This window comes from Mustela putorius, unplaced genomic scaffold (genome assembly GCF_011764305.1).
Source record: "Mustela putorius furo isolate JIRA1106 unplaced genomic scaffold, ASM1176430v1.1 tig00003869_pilon_pilon_pilon, whole genome shotgun sequence".
Lineage (NCBI taxonomy): Eukaryota > Metazoa > Chordata > Mammalia > Carnivora > Mustelidae > Mustela > Mustela putorius.
The window spans coordinates 36,369,068-36,388,705 of NW_025422021.1; the positions used below are offsets into that span (position 1 = coordinate 36,369,068).

Consider the following 19,638-nt stretch of genomic DNA (forward strand, 5'->3'; position numbering starts at 1 on the left):
TCTGATACATGTTAAGTGAAATAATTAGGCTCAAACTCATACTTACGACATAATCTCAGTACATAATTTTTTTTGTAAGTCACGAGGAGAAATAAATCCATCATTACCAGTGGTCAACCCTGACACACATCATGAATGCTGTTTATGCTCTGTAGTCTGCTTCCTAAGCGTCACACAATGGATATGAATTATATAATTGAAAAAAGTGTCCATTGATCAGAGAAATGTCTGATTTGCCATTGATTTATCGGTTACAAATCAAATCAACTACAGCATAGCTAATGCTCAACGTGTACCAGACATTATCCCAAGCAGCCTACTTATATTAATGATGTCATCTGCAAAAAACTCTCTAGAGGATGTAAGGCCTATCATCACCTACGATGAATGGATCAGGACACTGAGGCATAGCAAGCGAATATTGTCTGAGTCTCCCAACTAGGAAATGAGGAAGCCAGGACCTGGACCCTGCAATCCAGTCCAGCATCTGTTTGCCTCGCTGCCTTGCAGACCAGACCATGAAATGTTTTGAGCTATGCTCTATTTCCAAAGGATTCGGTTCGGCTACTTAATTAAAGAAAACGATGAAGCATTTTACCATTTGTGAATTTCAACCATCCAAGATACTTTCATTGCTGATGTCAAATCACCCCTTCGAGAGCCAAAGAAGGAGCAATCAACATTTGAAATCTCCTCTAAGCAAATCCTGACCGGGGATGCATTCAATTCTCCCAAATCTGGGCAAAAACTTCACAAACCAAACCTGAATGAGGGGACCTCGTGGAGAAGCCGGATCCATTTGTCATGAAACCTCATTCTTGCCCCATGGTACATTACGGTCTAAGACTTGAATATCCTTAACTAAGGGAAGATCATACACACAAGCAAAACACTAACCTACACACATCACAATTACGGCTCTGCTTATAAGCTTGGCTTTGCTCATGTGGGCATTTACTGTTGAATGGGACAGCCCAGATCCTGGATTCTGGGAGGGCAGGTTAGCAGCCAGTGTCCCTTCGACACCTAAAACTCAGCCTCCGGGTGCAGTCTTTGCAGGGAGGGAATTAACGTTTCTTGAACATCCATTGCACCTAAGTGCCTACAGTAGGCATGCAGAATGGCTGCTGGACTGATTTTCGTGTCAGTTCTATGTGGCAGATTTTTTTTAGGCAAAAAAACAGGACTGTAAGTACAAGAGTGTAGCAGACTGAATCTAGCAATGAGCCTGCAGTGTCTTCCAAAGGTAGGTTAGGGTGCTTTGAGCCTAATTCCAACATCTTTGTGTGTCCTCGCTAGTCCCCCCTGGTTCTACCTGCAAAGGATACTGTAGGTCTCTCACTGTAATGGGGACGATGGTGGACACACCCCAGATTCATTAAGTCCTGGCTAAGAACTTGCCAGAAATCAGTCTATTACTTTGCAACAGAACAAGTGTCATCATTCAAATTACTGTCTCTGGGAGTATCTTAAATTACTAACATATCTAGTTAAAAATGATATCTACTGACTGCCCTCTTCCACGCCTACAACACAATAGTCAACACAAAAAAGCAACAGCATCCATTTTAACACATCAAATGTTGTTCTCTGAGGTTCCACCCAGAAGGAATTAACAGTTCCTATTGAAGGGAGGGAGAGTTAGCATGCTAAGAATAGGGGAAGCTGACTTGTACCCCCAGTGGGCCTTCCTCCCTTCCTTAGGAGCTCAGTGTGGCACTACGGCCGAGAAGAGTTCCAGTGGAAAGAAATTTGCATCTTGGCTTAACTGATCACTCAGAGGCACTGAAAACATCTCATGTCTTCCAAGTCATCTGGAAAAGGGATTGGCAAACTGGGACTGGGGGCCAACTCCAACCCTTCCCCACAGTTTTGCAGGGATGGTCAGCTTAGAATGGCCTTTCCAAAGCAGAGAGGTGGGGATGGCTGCTTTGCATATAGCCAAAGCAAAGACCCTAACTGGCCCTCACAGAAAAAGTCACCAGCCAATCTCCAGTCTAGAATGGATTGGGGTCAATGCCTGCAAGCTAAGGCCTTCATCTGTAGCACTTTTAGGCTGAAAAGCTTTGCCTCCTATCATTGCTCCGAGTGTCCCTCAGGACAACCCAGTAGCCTCCTGTTGGAAACTCCACTTCACCTGCACCTCCGGGCACAGGTGGATCCAGTGAGCTGCCTTCCTTTCCTGGGTAAACTGTAAAAACCCTTATCCACATCCCAGGGGCTGATAGTGAGCTAGCTGATTACAGGACATTAATGCCCCAAAGCCGCTTTGCATAAGTAACACATTTCTGGGGCCGGCCATGCTGAGGTTTATTTATACTACGGCCCACCTTCCCCATATGATAACAGCTTCTAAATCATTCTCTCTTTTTTTTCTCCCCCAAATTAGTTCTGGACTCAGCCAAAGACACATGAGGGTTCCCCAGGGAAGGCTGATAATTGAGCACTGCCTCAAACTGCTTTGTTAAAATCATTTTTATGTTCTTTAGACCCTGTCTTCCATTTCTGCAGAGGAAAGGCAGCATTCTGGTGCCAGTACACACCCACCCCCCTCAGCAAACCTAAATGTCCAGAGCAGCTCCGAGATCATCTCTTCCAACGGGCTCTGGGAGTCTCCCTGCCACCCCTGTCCATCCAGAGTCTTCCCTGAGAGGAATAACAGTGTCCCCTCTGACCCTACAACTCCAATGATATCTTGTGCCCTCTGCTACCCAGCTGGCAGAAGATGTGCAGTGATGACTGAGCTTGGTTCCCTAAGACCACCTGAGCGCCCTCCTCTGAGCAGGACAGGAGGAGACAGGAGCCCCTCAAGGGAGATGCAGTTTCAGAAATTTGCTGACACTGAGAATTTTACCAAGAGATAACAAATGTTCAGGACTCAGATAGCCTTGAACGTAAATGAAATCCAGCAGTACGTTCAAAGAATAATATGCCATGACCAAAGAACAGAGGATGACTAAGTATTAAGATCATTTATATAATTCATCATTTTCATAATACATCATAGATCAAAAGGAAAAACGTTATTTCGATTGTTGCTAGAAAGTCTTCTGGCAAATTCAACATCCATTTCTGATTAGGAAAAAAGAAAGAAGTAGGAGAAAAAGAAAGGAGGCTAATAAATAAGAAATATGAGGAAAGGTCCATGACACAATAAGAAAAAAAAAAAGAAGAAGGGGAAAAAAGAATTTAGCAAGGAAACTTGCTCCAAAATAAATAAGCAAAACTTTAATGGCTTTCCTACCTATCAAAAATTACTTGTTGAAAAAAAAATAGAAAAAATATTTTTCTCACAATCACAAATGGTTAGGAAAAAAAGTAATAAAAAATCTTTCAGCTCTGTAAAAATAAAACATTAAAGATCACCAGCAAACTATGTACATTTGAGTAAATGGAGAATCACACCATTTTTTTCTGGATGGTAAGATACCATTTTTTAAAGGTGCCAGCTTCCCCTAAATGATTCTGCAAAGTTCACATCATTACAATAACATTCACAAGACTTTTTTTTTTCGGAAGGGAAAGAAAAAAGGATTTCAGAAGATAAGATTTAGACGCCTCCATATTAAATATTTGAGAAAATCCAAAAAAAGTTTTTCATCAGAATAATGAGAGGAACTTGTGCAACAGATGTGAAAATAATTTTTTTAAAGTCAGTAATTAAAGCCACTTGGTAGTAAAAACCAAAATAGACTAATCAACAGAACAGAATGTCAAGTCTGAAAAAAAAATCACAATGGAAAAGTAGTTGCTAAAACAATGGCAGAATTTTAGAATAAATTGAAAGACGAGAGAGTTGCCAGCTAGATTTCAATCAGGAAACACCTCCTGTAAGCTTTTCACAGATTTCATACGTTTTCCATCTGTTCCTCCTTTCCCGACACACCAGCAATATCCGGCCAGAGCTGCCCTGTGGCCCTGGGGACCCTGACTTCTGCATCCTCCCACTGCCCCATTGTGCACATCCTGATTCCCCTCTCATTTCCACGGCATCAAAAAGTAGGCACAACGTCTGTAACTCTTACACACAGTAAGAGACAACATGCGATTTCACTGCACTGAGTTTTAAAGTGCTAACTCAGGTAAGTATTTTGCTATCAGCCTAACACAATGAAGGCCATGCCTTGTACCTGTGTAAAGACCCATGAGATCTCCCTTCACCTGCGAGAAAATGTTCAGCTTCTTTAACATGGCATAAAAAACATCCTGCAATCTAGCCCCTGCCTACCTTTCCACCTTTCTCAGTGGCTGATTCTCCCCAGACTAGCTTTATCTCCCCCTCCTTTGCCCTCCCTCTCTCACCCCCAACCCTGGGCTGGGCTCGGGGCTCCCAGCAAGAGGTCCTCTAAGCAAATGTCCCCTCTGCTCGAGGCTGCTCACCCTAGCCCTGTCCCCAATGTTCTGTCTCACTTCCTAACCTCCCCCTGTGCTCCACAGTCCCTGTAACATTTTTCAGTGCTGCTTATATGATACTGTATTCTATTCTATTACATTATATTGTTACAGTACAGTATATTATTTATGGTATTATATGTATCTGTTTATGTGCCCATCAACTTCTTCAACAGCAGAGACTTAACCTTTCTCTGCCTCCTACTCCTCATTTGCAAAATGATAAGGAAGCCTCACCTACATGAAAATGATCGATAATTACATGAGGGTAGCCCATGATGGGCATGTGTATGGCCGGGCCCAGAGGAGTATCAGGGAACCTGAGGTTGTCTTAGGACCACATTATCTGCTTTTTTTCCCCCATCCACTTTAAGAACTCTTCTTAACCAGGTGGAGAGGCACCAAACCCTTAGCTGGTACCAGGTGATCCTTTCATTTTCTCTATTTTTCTGCATATTCATAATGGACATATATTTTTCCAAAGGTTAAAACATACCTGGGTCCCAGAAATAACCCTCAGTCAGGGCATGTTTGGCCAGTCCCCTTTGGAAGAAACGCACAGGGATTTATCTGCAGGACACAGTGTCCACAAGCATCACAGCTGTGTGTCAAGATGACCCAGTATCATCTACTGACTTGAAGTTCACGTCATGCTCTGATAAGCCACACAGGGCCTGAGATCGATAACTTTAATGCAGAATAATCACAGAGGCCTGCATCCATTACCTCCCCCACTGAATACCATCTGGAGAGCACTTCGGTGCTGTTTTAAAATTCCCAAGTGCGCATTTACACTCCAGTTCATAAGTTTGCCATTGGGTACAGCTATGCTGTTACATGAATATTTGTATGTGCTGCCAGGCAGGGCTGTAGCCTGGGGTGGTGGGCTCCCAAAGCCCAGCACAATGACCGCCATGATCAGAAACCGTGTTCTGATGATTTAGCCCAAGGATGGGAAGGGAGTGGCTCTAGGTGCTCCCAAGTTCCCAGGATGGTGATTAACGAAGAGAAAGCCCTTGGTTGAACCCAGGACTGCTCTAGACAGCACCCGCCCAGGGAAGGGATGCCCCCAAATTGTCACACCTAAGTACTGAATAGGGCAACATTAAGTTACCAGGCCATGCCTGGGGTCTTGCAAGGAGGAGGGCTGCATCCAGCCTTGAGTGGGCAGAGCTGTGGCCGGAGCCGTGGACTGTAGCCGGAGCCATAGATGTGGAGTTGTCCAGCATCCACTTCCTCAACATGAAAATGACAGGCTGGGTTCCTGTCCCTCCTGGCCCCAAGTTCTATCTGTTCATGATTGTAATACAGATAATGGACTCCCATGCGGTGTGGTCCTCAAGAAGGGCTTTTGTGACTATCTCACAGCACACAGACATGGGACAGCTCTAAGGGCCTCTCTGAGATTTACCAAATTCGTGTAGCTCAACTGTCTGGCACTGGGAGCTGTCGGCCATTTTGTTTAATTACTGTGGAGATTATCTCTGTGATCAGACTTCACAAGGCGTCGCCAGTGTTGGGTGTAAAGGTCATGAAGGTGTGCCATCACTGTAAAATGGGACCCCACACCATCCCATTTCCTCTCTGCCCAACTTCACCTCTGGGAATTGCCTTCTCTTGCTGCTCTCACGTGGACACACGAACACCCAGCATCTGACGCCTGTCTCTGCAGCTCAGGCCAGGATAACATCTAGCGTCCTGACTCCTGAGTCCTTCCCTGGCCACCTGCTGGGGATGGTGATGGAGAAGGCAACCTATGCCCTCTTTAAGTCCATGTAGAAACAACAGTCACACGATCTCCGTGGCCCAGGCACCTGCCACGGAACAGATGTTATATATCTACGCAATGAAGCCCTTGCTGGTCCATTATTCGCCGCTAGTACTTCTTGAGTATAAGACCCAGAGGCCGGGTCCCTGAGCGATAACTGAATGATGAACTAACCATGGGAAAAGCCCTGTTCGTTCCATCCATACAACCCACAAGGTCCCAGGTGCTGAGACAGGCCCAATCTCCATCTTCTAGAATGTACCATCCAGAAGGAGAGAAGGTCATCACTGCACAAGGGGGTGCAAGGAGTCTCTACACAAAGTGGGGAGGGTATCGGGGACCCCTTGGGCAAAGGACAATGCATAGTTCCTTAAAAGGCCAGTGGAACTGGGGCTGAGACAAGCAAAATGGAGCCAAGCAATCCCAGCTGAGGGACCAGCACTTGCAGACGTCTGGGTGTGTTCAAAAGCCAGGTCATGGACAGCCTTGGGAAAAAGCTGAAGAGCCTGAAATTTACCCTGAAAGCTATGCGGAAATACTGAAATCCTTCCAGAATTTTAAGTAGAGCAGTGCCATTTCAGAAACATGACAGTGTCAAGGCTGGGCTGGGGGAGGGCTTCATTGTACACTGGAAGACCAGATGGCTACACTGCTCAGCCTGACAGGCAGGTGACATCCCCAGAGGCACGTGCTCCCACCCAGCCCTGTGCAAAGGGAGGCCATTGACCCCCATGTGCAATCCTTGTGTCTTTCAGGGGCCCAGCGCTCTATGGGACAATGGTTTTTTTCTTATTTCTCTTCTAAATTCTGAAAGCAATATACAATCACTGTAACGAGTGAAAATACATACTTGATTCTTTTCATTTATTTTTTACTGGAAGGAAATGAGATTATGCCATAAAAATTAACCTTCAGTTTGCCTTTTATATTTAGCAAAATATCATCCTTTCAAGTCAGTAAATAGAGGTCTACCTTTTGTGAGACCTGCACAAAACTCAGTCATCTATAACAAATTTTATTCGACCATCCCCCTATCAACAGGCATCAAACAATGATCCAACAGGCATCCTTGGATATACGTCCTTAGAATAGAATCCCAGATATAAGAGAGTTAAGTCAAAGATTTGTATGTTTTTTTCTCCTAATAACTCTTTTCATATCACTTTCCACAGACCTAGAGGCAATTCACATGGCCAGCAGCAACGCCCATTTCCCAGCCTCATCCCCAACACAAACGACTTTTTAAAATTTCCACTCATCTGATGGGTCCTAGACCAGCCTCTTGTTGGCTTCATTGGGCCCTTCCCATCAACAAGATGGAGCCCTGTTTCATGGGATTTTCTGCCATTTGAATTTTTCTTCTCCGAATGACACTTCCTCCACCAAATTTCTATTTTATCTTCTCTTTGCTACCAATATGCAGAAGCTCTTTCTACATTAGGAACCAAAAGTCTTTGGCCACCACACATTTCTGCCATTCCATTACTTACCACAGGACTTCATCTGATAGCAAACCTTTACCTTCAACACTTGCTTTACAAAACCAAAAGTGTTTATCTTGTCTTTCCTAGTTTTTTGGTTTTTGATTCTGTTTCTTTTCCATCCCAAGGTTTAACAAGGATATTTTGTTGCTAAATTGTCTGTCTGTGCTGGGGTCACATACTCAAAATCGCTACCTACCTTAAAGCAACAACATACTACAGTTCTCACACTTTAACTACAACTGGAGCCCCTGGAAACCCTCTGAAAAAAGATGAAAGGAAAAGAAAAATCATGATTTTCTAAAAGTCGTAAGGAGAGCTACCAACGGCAATACAAATTTTTTAGAGCCACCATCATATTCTCCTCCACCTCATTAGACATGAGCCCCAAAAGAAAGTCACTCTTCTGACTCTGCTCTTGTGATCTGTATTTAAACTGAAAAACATCAGGCACCTGGGTGGCTCAGTTGGTTAAGTGCCTGCTTTTGGGTCAGATCATGATCCCGGTATCCTGGGATCAAGGCCCGCATCAGTCTCCACGATCAGTGGAGAGCCTGCTTCTCCCTCTCCCACCACCCCTCCCCCCAGCTCATGTTCTTTCTCTCTCGCTCTCTCTCACTTTCTCTCTTGCTTGTTCTCAAATAAATAAATAATACCTTTAAAAAAATTTTAAGAAGAAAGCTGAAAAACTTCAAAGCAGCAACTAACTAGAGGCTGAGTCCTTTAAACCCTAGAATCCAAGCCACCGAGTCCATAGAAAACATGGATATTGGGGAGGAGCTGCACCGCACCAGTGCCACACCGACATCCTGGCACCCAGGGAGATGGCTGAATGCATGCTAGACGTACAAGGTCTGAATGTGCTGAAGAGTGTCACAGGTACCTGGGTGTAATGTCATATAAGCTTATAGCACAGCAAATAGGGACATGCTGTATTTTTATTATAGTCCCTTTAAGACGGCCCCTGCCTCCAGACCTGCAGTCCCCTAAGTGCTAACACAAGTTGCTCAAGGGTGGACCATCATGGCCTTGCTCCTGGTTTCTCCAGCCCCAGCTGGCACACGGTCTGCCCACCAGGAACACCCGAGAAACTCATGACTGAGCACATACCCAAACATGGCAACGAGCAGGTTGACCAGCAAGATGTTAGTGGAGAGCATGTAGATGCACACCAGGGGGATGGTGATCCACTCGGGGAAGCGAGGCAGATTGTGTTCATCCAGCTCCACACACAGGGGCTTGGACTCATTCCCAGTGAAGGTGCAGTGGGAAAAGTCGTACGTGGTACCTGAGGATGTAGAGACCAAAAGGCAAGGAGAGGACCCTCTGGAGGGAACGGTACTACAGCGCCCCCAGGGTGGGGGTGGGAGGGCCACATGACAATGAGCAGGTAGTGAGGATGGCTTGGGGTGGTGGGAATGGTAGAAAGTGTTCTGGTTGCACAGACACTGAGGAGATAAAATCAACAAAACCACCTGATGAACTGGAGATGAGGAATGAAATCAGGGATGTCAAGAACAGGATTCGCACAACTGCGTGAACGGTAGCGACAGACCCTGGAATGTGGACCTTGGAGAAAATCCAAATCCTCACACGTGACTAAAGCTACCGGGGAAAGGGCTGTCCCGAGGACAAAATGCACTCCCTTAGGTAAAATGGTGACTACAGCTGCATAAGGGAAATAACACTAACAACGTGCCTTCCCATCAGGGCACAGGAAAAGAGCTTAGGTTTTAGAAGAGGTTGCAGCAGAAGAGGCCAGGACAGCCCGAGGCCACAAGGATAATGGACAAAACACCAGGGAGCTCAGAAATGCAACCAGTAGGGCAGGGGAAACATCAGGATCATCGTGTCCCAGCAGGACAGAACATGACAAGCCCAGGCTCTCGTCAGCATCATAAAGATGCTTTAGACAGCTCATTCAAGACACACACTGGTCTGCACATGCCCCGCACTTTCCTCACATAAACCAGGCATGAGCATATTAATGCCATCTGTGCTGCCACTCTCCTGCCTCTGAAGGATGCTCGGCAGAAGCTAAGGCCAGAAGTTGAGATTGCAGGTTCCTGTGCAAAATTTTCAATATTGCTTTTTTGGAAATAAAATGGGCACCCAGTTATATAAGAGAGTGCATTTCTGCACTAGTGAGGTTCATTGCTGTCCATGGCAACATCGCTGTTGAAAACATAAGAAACACTATTTTCAAGAAGTTTCAAAATTGCAGCCTAACACTGTTGGACACGTTGGCAAGGCGGACGTAAAAATCCCACTCAGACACAAAGGAAAGGTTGAGAGGGTCAGTGTTCAGTCCCTGGTATTGGCCCAACTTCTGCTCTGGGTCAGAGCAGGGAGCGCTGGGGGCTGGTTCTGGAAGCAACCACCTGCTCCCAGATGTCCCCTCCCAGGCCGGGTCAGGCTCACCATCCACGTCACTGGGCACCTGGCCAAACATGGCCAGATAGGGCTCGTAGATAACTGAGCGGAATATCCACCTCCAGCGATGCTCATTTTGCCTGAGGATCCCTTGCCTGGCCACGCCAAAGGCCACCATCCACACCGCAAAGAGGAACAGGAAGAAGAACACGTCGACCAGCTGTCAAGGGAGGACACAAGAACAGAGTCAGGTCTGTGCCCCAGGGGGCTCATCTGCTCAATTGACTACAGGGAAGGGTGGAGGTTCTAGTCACCCAGTGTGATTTTAAAAATGACCATTGCCACCTTGGGGTCTTGGGACATCTATCTCCCAGAATTGAAACTGATGCATTTTTGTTTATAGGTCTCCAAACCAACTCAGCACCAGAAATTTCCTGGATAAGAGACCGGCTTGAAAGCAAAAGAGGCACCACCTCAGAGAACCTGTCCTTCTCTACCTCTTCTTGTGCTCACATTCTTGAAATCCCTACATTGTGTCTTCAGTGTTGTTTTTTGTTTTTTTTTTTTTTTAAGGAAAATAAAAACTGTCTTTAAAAGAATGCACAGTTTTCATTTTTTTAACTTTTTGCACACACAGCATGACTTCATAGTGACTTGATGCCTCAGATATGCTTTGAATTAAAAACCACAAACTCAAAAGAACCTCAGTGTTGGAAAGCAACCTCCAGATGAGCTAATCCAAAGGCCCATCTGATTTAAAGACAGAAGCACGGGAGGTTTGGGTCATCTGGAAAACAAGCTTAGGAAACCAACATCGTCAGTGTGTAATTATCTTTCTGTTGGATGTCCCTATGGAACAGCACTGGTAATGCTGATCCTACATCTATACCACATGTTTATAGAATTGAAGCCCTAATCCGTTGCACACCTCCAGACAAACATATTAACCTCCATGGTCCCCATCTATAAATGGCTATAACCATTCCTATTCTGTCTATGCTCTTACTGAGCTGTGACTCAGTTTGACTCAAGTGACTCAAATGAAATCACCTGGTAAAGAGTAAAATCGAAATAGATACTTTTCTTAGCAATGCACTTAACTAACCATTTGCTCCTAGTAGTCATCTTCTGTTAAATTTTAAGCTGAGAGAGGCCCCTGATTGAAAAACACATCAAGGAAAGCAAACCTTACCAATTGTGACATGTCTATGGGTAAAACCCTTCTACCAACAACAGAAGGAACTCTGGGTCTAGCAAGCAGAATGGCAACCACAATATTCTCCATTCTTACCATCCTCTGCAACATTATAATCTTGGGTCCTAAATTTCTGCTTACAGTGAAAATGTGGATCAACCTTAGAGTGAATATAATGTAATCCAGGCAAAAGATGACTCGTCCGGAATACAGAGAGGTTTTATTAGAAGGGTGGAGCCTATGGAAGGAAGGAGATATTAACAAAACAGTTCAAAATTTTGGTTTTTTTTAATTTCTTTAAAGATTTTATTTTTTTCAATGTTATGTTAGTCACCATACAGTATATCACTAGTTTTTGATGTCATGTTCCATGATTCATTGTTTGTGTATAACACCCTGTACTCCACGCAATCCGTGGCCTCCTTAATACCCATCACCGTGCTAACCCATCATAACCAAACACAAAGAAACCTAGTCAGGGCCCTGGGAGCTAGTGGAAACAGTCCAAGGACACCACCTGTCCGTCACTGGTCTTCTGCTCCTGTGGCCTCCAGGAGAGCTTTCAGAGTTTCTTGCCCTTGAGTCCTTCATCCTCCAACACTTCTACTGCAAGAACCCAGTCACATTACCACTGACTTCCTCACTCCCACAGCCCTTATAATGATCCCAATCCCCATCCTTGCTCAACCTCTTGGGAAGTGGCTCTGCCAGGTTTCCCCTAATGAGACATCCCTCATTTGTACCAGATCATTTGGTTAGCTCACCCCCTGCTAATGTGTTTATTGAAAGCCTTATATGCCTTCTACCTGGAATTCTCTAGAAATCATGTGGTTCAAATGCTGAACCCAAGCAGAAAGGAAAATTAGTGGAGGCGGAAATTGGGTTTTTACTCACTGCAAATTGCAGAGTGAGCATGGGTAGGCATATATATGAAGAGTCAGGCTTCTCTGCCAGAGGACACCATGCATACAGCTCAGGTATGACCATGAACTTCAGCTTGAAGCTACCTGGGGGAGGCAGGCCTGAGAGAGGTGGGCATAGGCAATGCAAGCCATGGTTTGGGTATGTCCCAATTTCTCTACCATGGGAAGTACACATTGTTTTTCAATGGTGATTCTAGATTGGTTTTTCTCATCCTATACTCTGGCTTTGAGAGACATTCTCCATAGCCAGCATCTAAGCAGAAGTACATTTTCAAAGATTATATGGCTCTCCTCAATTTCTAATTATCTCTCGCAAATTCTGTATGCACCAAGTATAGATCTGTATGCATCTCAAGTATAGATCACCAGGAGGGAAAAGAAAAGAGATGCAACTTTATGCCAGCCAAGCTGTGTCTCAAAGAGGCCGAGACAATGGCGTTTGCAATAATCTCAAAATGGGGGCAGAAGGGAATCAGACTCATCTTGGACTTGAAATATCAAAGACCTCTTCTTCACTTACCCACCCAAGGAAATCCAAAAGCACCTGAAACTGGGAAAGGTGGTGAGGTCTACTTACCGAAACACAATGCCTGCTATGAAGTAAAAAAGCCCAAGTGTGTCCATGACATTCCACAGATCAGTAAAATAATTCACCCCATTCATGTACCACTGCAGCACAGAAAGGGACAGAGAGAGAGAGCATCAGCAGCTGGGAAACATCAGCTGGTTCCAGATTTCTTTTTTAAATGTTCATACATTTTTTTTGAGCCAACAGTATGCACTCCCTCATACCCTGTGATATTCCAGGGGGATTGGAAAGTAGGTTGCATGCTCACTGTTCTGTTATGCATGTGTTGCTGACAAAGTCAGAAAAGGGACACAAGCATCCTTACTGTTCTTTAAAGATGAACCCACAGACAGTAGGCCCAGCCTGTGTAGGCAAATGTGGAATACCCAGGCTACCCGGTACAGTGGTATAAGCTGTGCACTGCACAACACTAGAGGGTATTATCCATACTGTTGTCATCATCGATTTGTGTATTTATCATAAATACTTTCTGGCATGTGGAAATAAAACATCTTGATAAAAAGATTTTTTTTTTAAATTTGCACACAGGGGTTGTGTGCTTCACCTGTGTGGGCAGATGTGTTTGCAGAAATGACTGACAGGAACAATGTGTATCAGTGATCCTTCCATCATTTGTGCATATTGGCATGATTTCTCAGAAGAAGGCATGTCAGGAGATAAACAGAGAAAGGGCAATCCAGTAGAAGACCACATCTAGATAGCCTCTTGATGTTCTGTCTGCTGGGTCTGGGGACCTCTGACCCTCTTGTTCATCTGTCCATTTATTTGAGAGCCCACAGGATTCCAAACACCTGTGCTGGACTCCTGGCACACTGGACCTCAGATTAAGTGCAACACAAATTCTCAAGGAAGCTATTGGCCCTGGGGCAAAAGTAGTCATTAGACATCCTTAAAATGAAACGTGGTCAGGACTGGAGGGGAGGTAGGACAAAATCCAAGGGAGCTCAGGTAAGGAATCCAGCATATTGCCTTGTGCGAGGCAAGAAACCAATGCCAAGAAGTGTCATCAACTCAATCCTTTTGATTTCACTAAATGAACTCACCACTATGGGTCCATCTGATATTCAAATAGAACACACGTTTCCTATTCTTTCCCCAAAAATAAAGCGTAGGGAAATAAAAGCTAAGGAACTTGCCTGAGGCAGACGCCAGCAAGTGGCAGGCTCACGGGTTCTGGGTCTCAGAGAGTTTCATCTTGTCAGCATCCCGCTGCTTCACTACAACCCACAGAAATCCTACAGCTTTAAACTTGGAAGGGATTCAGGAAACATCATCCATTTCTCAAGGAGTATTTCCTTTTCTTCATTTATAAATGCAAACAGCAGCTTTGGTAGACAAACGTGGTGAGGGCCTTATGCAATCAAGCACCAAGGAAATAAAATCTCCCAGCCCCAAGGTGACCACACTTCTCTGTGGGATGGCTGAATGGGTGAGTCCCAAAACCGAGTCAGCACACCTCAGCATCCACTGAAGTGGACCCAGTCTCGCGGATTACCCACCAAGAACCATCTGAAAAATGAGAGTGGGTGGGACAAGCCCTACCTTCCACCTGTTCCCTCTAAAACCCTTTTTTGGGTTTGGGAGACAGATACATACAGAGCAAGCAGCAGCCCCAGCCCAGCTCAGCCTTTCAGAATCCTGGCCTGAGAGATGGAAAAACCCTAAATAGATCAGCTTGGAGGCACCGCTGCAGTGAGAAAGCACTTTTTTTTTTAAATGAATAGAAGCCTTTTTTATGAATGGAATGACAGAGATGGGCTATATTCATAAAATACAAAAAAAAAACTTATTTCACCGTATCTTTCAGGATTGGGGGATTCAATGAGCCTTAAGACTGAACAGCACTTTCCACAAAGGGATGGTGGAACTTGTCTCCTGTTACATAAATATCCACAACTTGATTACTGGACATTTGTACTTATGGACTGCCTTGGTTGAAAATTTCAACTTAGTTTATTACATCTGCCCCCAGGGAAGGAAACATTAGGAGGGTATTCTTTGTGACACCCAGACACAACCTAAAACAGGTAACATTCTGTTCAGGTCTCTTTTTCTCCTGACAAGTGCGAGTTAGGTTCATTAAGACAGCGCCAGGTCAGCAGGGGAAAGCGAACTGAGGATTCTAGCCACTGGAGCCTGCAGCCGGAAGAGAAACAGCGACCCCGAGCGTCAGACTCCCTGAAGGAGGAGAATCTTGGAGGCCTTGTGCCGCAGCCCAGCTCACAGACTGCAGGATCAGCTCTCCCATAACAGAGCTGGGCTTGGATCCTCTCTCCCAGCCCTCAGCCCAAGGTGCTCCCATATCATTGCCTTAATACTCAGGACTGCTAAATGAAACTAGTCTGTTCAAAATGATGTTTAAAGAAAAGAGAAGAAACATTTGCCTAAAGCTATATGCCTACATATCACCCTTTGTAAATGTAGACAGACTAGAGAGACTCAGCCAGAACATGTGGGCCTCACCTCCACCGGGCAGGCCCCCGGGAATGACTGGGAAGTGCATTATCTTACCCGGGCACCTCTGCAGCTCACTTCCCAGCCCAGGATTCCTGCCCATCAGCCCACTGGTCACTCTACTCAATGTCCCTGTTCTATGCAACACTGTACACTGCACCTGGACAACTCTGAGCACCGCACCTGGGCAGCACCACACACTGCACCTGGACAACACTGCACACAGCACCTGGGCAGCACCACACATTGCACCTGGACAACGCTGCACACGGCACCTGGGCAGCACCACACATGGCACCTGGACAACACTGCACACGGCACCTGGGCAACACTTCACACGGCACCAGGACAATACTTCATACAGCACCTGGACAACACTGCACACTACACCTGGACAACACTTCACACGGCACCTGGACAACACTGTACACAGCTCCTAGGCAACACTTCACACTGCCTGCCCAGAATCCTTCTCCAAACAACATACACTTGTCCTGAGTCTTCCTTGAATAAATGATTTAGTAGTTAAATGTACATACAACATTGTATGGAGAGGTTTGTGACCTAAGACTTCACTCTTTCAAATCCTCTAGGCCAACATCCCAGTAAACACAAAACTCATTGTGCAGTGCTGTTCTCTCCTTGGAAGCTCCCAGAAATGACCCTGCCGACCCTGTTAACTGGGAGAAAGCTACATAAGCACAAAGGTATTTGTGTGTTTGGCTCATTGCTATATCACCAGTGTCTAGAACAGTGCCTGGCACCTAGTAGGTACCATAAGAAATTCAATACTTTAATTCAATAAGTAATTAAAAGGAATGCATGAATGAAGTGTTTGGTTTATGCCGAGACACATCTCCCTGCATCTTCCATCCAGGCCAAGCTCTGTCCTCTAAAGAAACCCAGAATAAGTCCTGTCTCCAGATCACCTGACTTCTTTCGATACCTAGAGGAACCAAACAACACCTGGACTTTCACCTCAGAGCCTTAGTGCAGTGAGGGAGACAGGGTCAGTCCCAAGACTCATGGAGAAATCACTGGGAGCATGAATGAGGAAGGGGAAAAGCAAGAAAAGAATTTTTTTCACCACCCATTGCAGGAAGCAACCACCAAGGACAAATTGTACCTCCCAAAATTCATACACTGGGTCCCAACTCCCATGTGTCCAGATAGAGCTGTGACCTCACAAGCCAGAATGTGGGGTCCTCAAGAGGCTGATGGGAGGTCACAGAATCCTCCCCCCATCAGCAGGGTCCTACCCTGAGGGATAGGTGCTGGAGACAGAAAGCCCATATGTGTCCATGCTCAGCACTGACTTGTGTCATTTGTCTTGTTCTTCCTCCACTTCTATGCCATCTCTATCCCCCATCTGCACCTTCTTGGCAGGGGAAGGCAGATGCAGGGCACTGGTGCCAGGACTCCTCCCAGGCCCCCTGACTATCGTACATATTGGTAATTGATCAAGACACTCTCCTGCTGAGAAAAGAAAAAAATCAGAACTGTCTTCAATCCACAGCCCCTGAAAGCCCAAAAAAAAAAAAGTCTATCGGACTTGGCATGATAGTTGAAAGCAAGGTAGGATTTCTACACAAGGCAGTGACTCTGTGAGGTCAAGTACAGCATTCCCTGCCTCCCCTAACCCAAATTTCTCATAACACCTGTCATAGTATCATGTAAACATCAGCAATGTTGGATTTGGGCTCAGGAGGGACAACAAAAGTGACAGTAACAGCAGCGCTCAAATAATCACTGAGTCCGAAAAGATTTTCTGGGATGACTTTTCATAATGCTCTAGGGACAGCATCATCCTTCACTCTCAACATTTATCCCTCTAACAGTGACTAACTGAGCACCTGCTATGTGCCAGGACTAGGCTAAAGTTTTGGGTTCAATGGCAGGGAGAGGCTGCCAAAAAAACAGATCCCAGAGAAACTGCAGAAAAGCACCATGAATAATTCACACACACTCCCTGAAATCCACAGGGACTTATATGACTTTCCAACACTGTCACTCTGACACACTGGGCATTAAGACGCTCTTAGCTTGAAAGTGCCCCCGCCCCACCCCGGCTCCCCTGCCTCCCCTGGTGATGGTAATGGCAGGAGTGGGTTACAGTCCAAGGTCGATCTTCTCTTTGAACACATTCCCAATTCTGAAGTAATTCATTTCCATCAATTAACATTAATCAGTAAGGAGCGAGCTTGGTGCTAAGAAACCTCACTAGAGTGCTAAGATGTTGAAAATGCATCATTTACTTTAGAAAAATCATGACTTTGGAGCTTCAGAAGCAACTTCTGTTCCTCCTTTGCTCTAGGGAGATGCCACCTGCTGAGGAAAGAAGGAGGTGTGTCACATGGGGACTGTCCTACCTGTCTCACTTCATCACAGAACAGGACAAAGACCAGTGCGTAGAGGACCAGCTCGGGGGAGTGTGGTACGGAGTGAAAATCCATGAGCAGCACATAGGCAAAGAGCAGGAGGAAGGCAATGTAGAAGACCACGTTCCAGGCAAAGACCACAAACGGGGAGGTGAAGAAGGCCACATAGTACCAAAGGATCTTCTTGTGCTTGTCGATGGGCTTCTTCCTGGACCAAGAGGTGAGAACACTGTCATCGCCCTCTAGAGCATCATGTCCTGCAGGAGCTGCAGTCCTCCTCCTGAACATGGATGAATCCAGACCCACGGCTGGGGGCAGAGGAGCCAGAGCTGCCTTCTGAGACCAACCAGGCCAAAACTCAGCCCCTGACTTTCCAGGACCAACAAATCCAAGCTCCGCCTTGGAAACTGAAGACATACTTCCACCGCTACCTATTTAAAAATCAAAACCAGGAAAAGCCAGAAAAGACCCCCAGCCCTACTGTGTAGGGATTCTCACGAATGTCATAAATGCCAGGCTTTATAGCCCTCTACATAAGAACGTGTACACACACACACACACACACACACACACACTCTTACACATACAATTATGTGTCTCGGTTTCATACCTAAAGGATACAAAGCCACAGCCAACCAAGGGGATAATGAACAAACACAGGATAATCTTCCAGTTCTTGGTGTCTCGGGAAATCTCTCCATACCATTGCTTGGAAAGAAAATTCTACAGGAAGACAAAGATAAAGGACGTGGGTCATTATTAATGCAATGAAATTCAGGATGGTATGCAACCTCTCTTCCCAGCCCTCGCACCCCCTCAAAATAAATAACCCTCCAAATTAAGGTCTTCTCCTTTGGTGTTAGTTACCTGGAGTCTACAGGGCTATGCTAAAACCATTCACAAGTCTGTCCGATTTTCAGTCCTTTCCTAACTTGGGTTCTGTGAACTTTAAAATAGAGGTTGTCTGAGGCCAAATTCCCGAAAGCCATGAATTTCAACCACCTCTAATTCTTCTTATGTAAGTTTAAACAAGCGTCTTTCTGGCTCCTTCCTCCTCGCTGATTGCAAATTCACACACCCGTCCAGTGCTACCTGCAGGAACCCCAGGATTCATTGCTGGAGGCCGACAGGTGAGAGGAACAGGGTGACAGCTGGCATTGCAACATCAGCGGGAGTTGAAATGCAGGAAAACGCTCTTCCCAGACCACCAACCCCGGAGAGATGGAATGGGGCGTCCCACGAAGGCAGGAATTAGAAAACTCAGGTTGCCTCCGAGACCCACACTTCATGGCAACACAAAAGGGTGAGCATAGACGTGTCCACAACAAAGAAACACACAGCTCTCAGAAACGGCCCTGTTCGTCGGAAGGGGTCTGGCGTGGATGCACTGGCTGGGAGAGCTAGGGCCCCTGTGCTGCATCAGACCTTCCCTCTCCCAGAAGCTGCTTCTTCCAGGGAGCCTGCCAGGCTCTGCCTAGGCTGCTGAGGCCAGGCGTGTGCTTGGCCCATGACGGGCAGCCGCAACAAAGGACAAACAGCACTTGGTGGGTCAACACCAACTTGTTTGCCACACCACGACAAGTTCAATACAGTCCCAGGAAGTCTCCATGGGGTTGAGCCCTGCAGAGCACAGTGGCAACTTTTAGCACACCCGTGTCTGCTTCCTTCCCTCACCGTTCTCACTGCCCCGGCGCCCACATGCACCTCCTAGGCTCACCTTCACAACAAAGAATTTAAATCCTTGCTTTGGGGCCTGCTTCTCGGGGAGCCAAACAAAGACAGGTATTACCCAGCCTTCCTCACTCTTCTCTCCTGCCAAGGTGGAGGAATACATCAAGCAGTATCACTAGCCCCCAGTCACAGGAGGCTCTCCCCTAGCTGGGGTTCCATAGCCACCAGCGACACCTGACTCCAGGCTGTAACCTGCACCCAGGAAGCCAGCTCCCTGATCCTATGTGTCTGGCCATGAGATTTCTGTGAATATTATTGAATTGGCATCTGGCTGAAACCGCTGGGACCGGTAAGCTCGGACAAGATCAAGAGTCAACCTTCCCCAGACCCCAAGCTCTGGGGCACCAACACGAT

The 19,638-nt window shown here is 46.0% G+C and overlaps 1 protein-coding gene across 1 annotated transcript in view; it reads right to left on the bottom strand.

Annotated features, from left to right (window-relative positions):
* Positions 1 to 19,638, bottom strand: part of TRPM8 (transient receptor potential cation channel subfamily M member 8) — a 77,568-nt gene that overhangs the window by 16,775 nt on the left and 41,155 nt on the right. Inside the window, exons 15-20 of the mRNA XM_004777548.2 lie at positions 18,164 to 18,276; positions 17,545 to 17,761; positions 12,710 to 12,801; positions 11,306 to 11,447; positions 10,063 to 10,234; positions 8,752 to 8,929 (exon numbers count right to left, since the gene is read on the bottom strand). Coding sequence (XP_004777605.1) covers positions 8,752 to 8,929; positions 10,063 to 10,234; positions 11,306 to 11,447; positions 12,710 to 12,801; positions 17,545 to 17,761; positions 18,164 to 18,276 — 914 coding nt within the window. The remainder of the gene's footprint in view (positions 1 to 8,751; positions 8,930 to 10,062; positions 10,235 to 11,305; positions 11,448 to 12,709; positions 12,802 to 17,544; positions 17,762 to 18,163; positions 18,277 to 19,638) is intronic.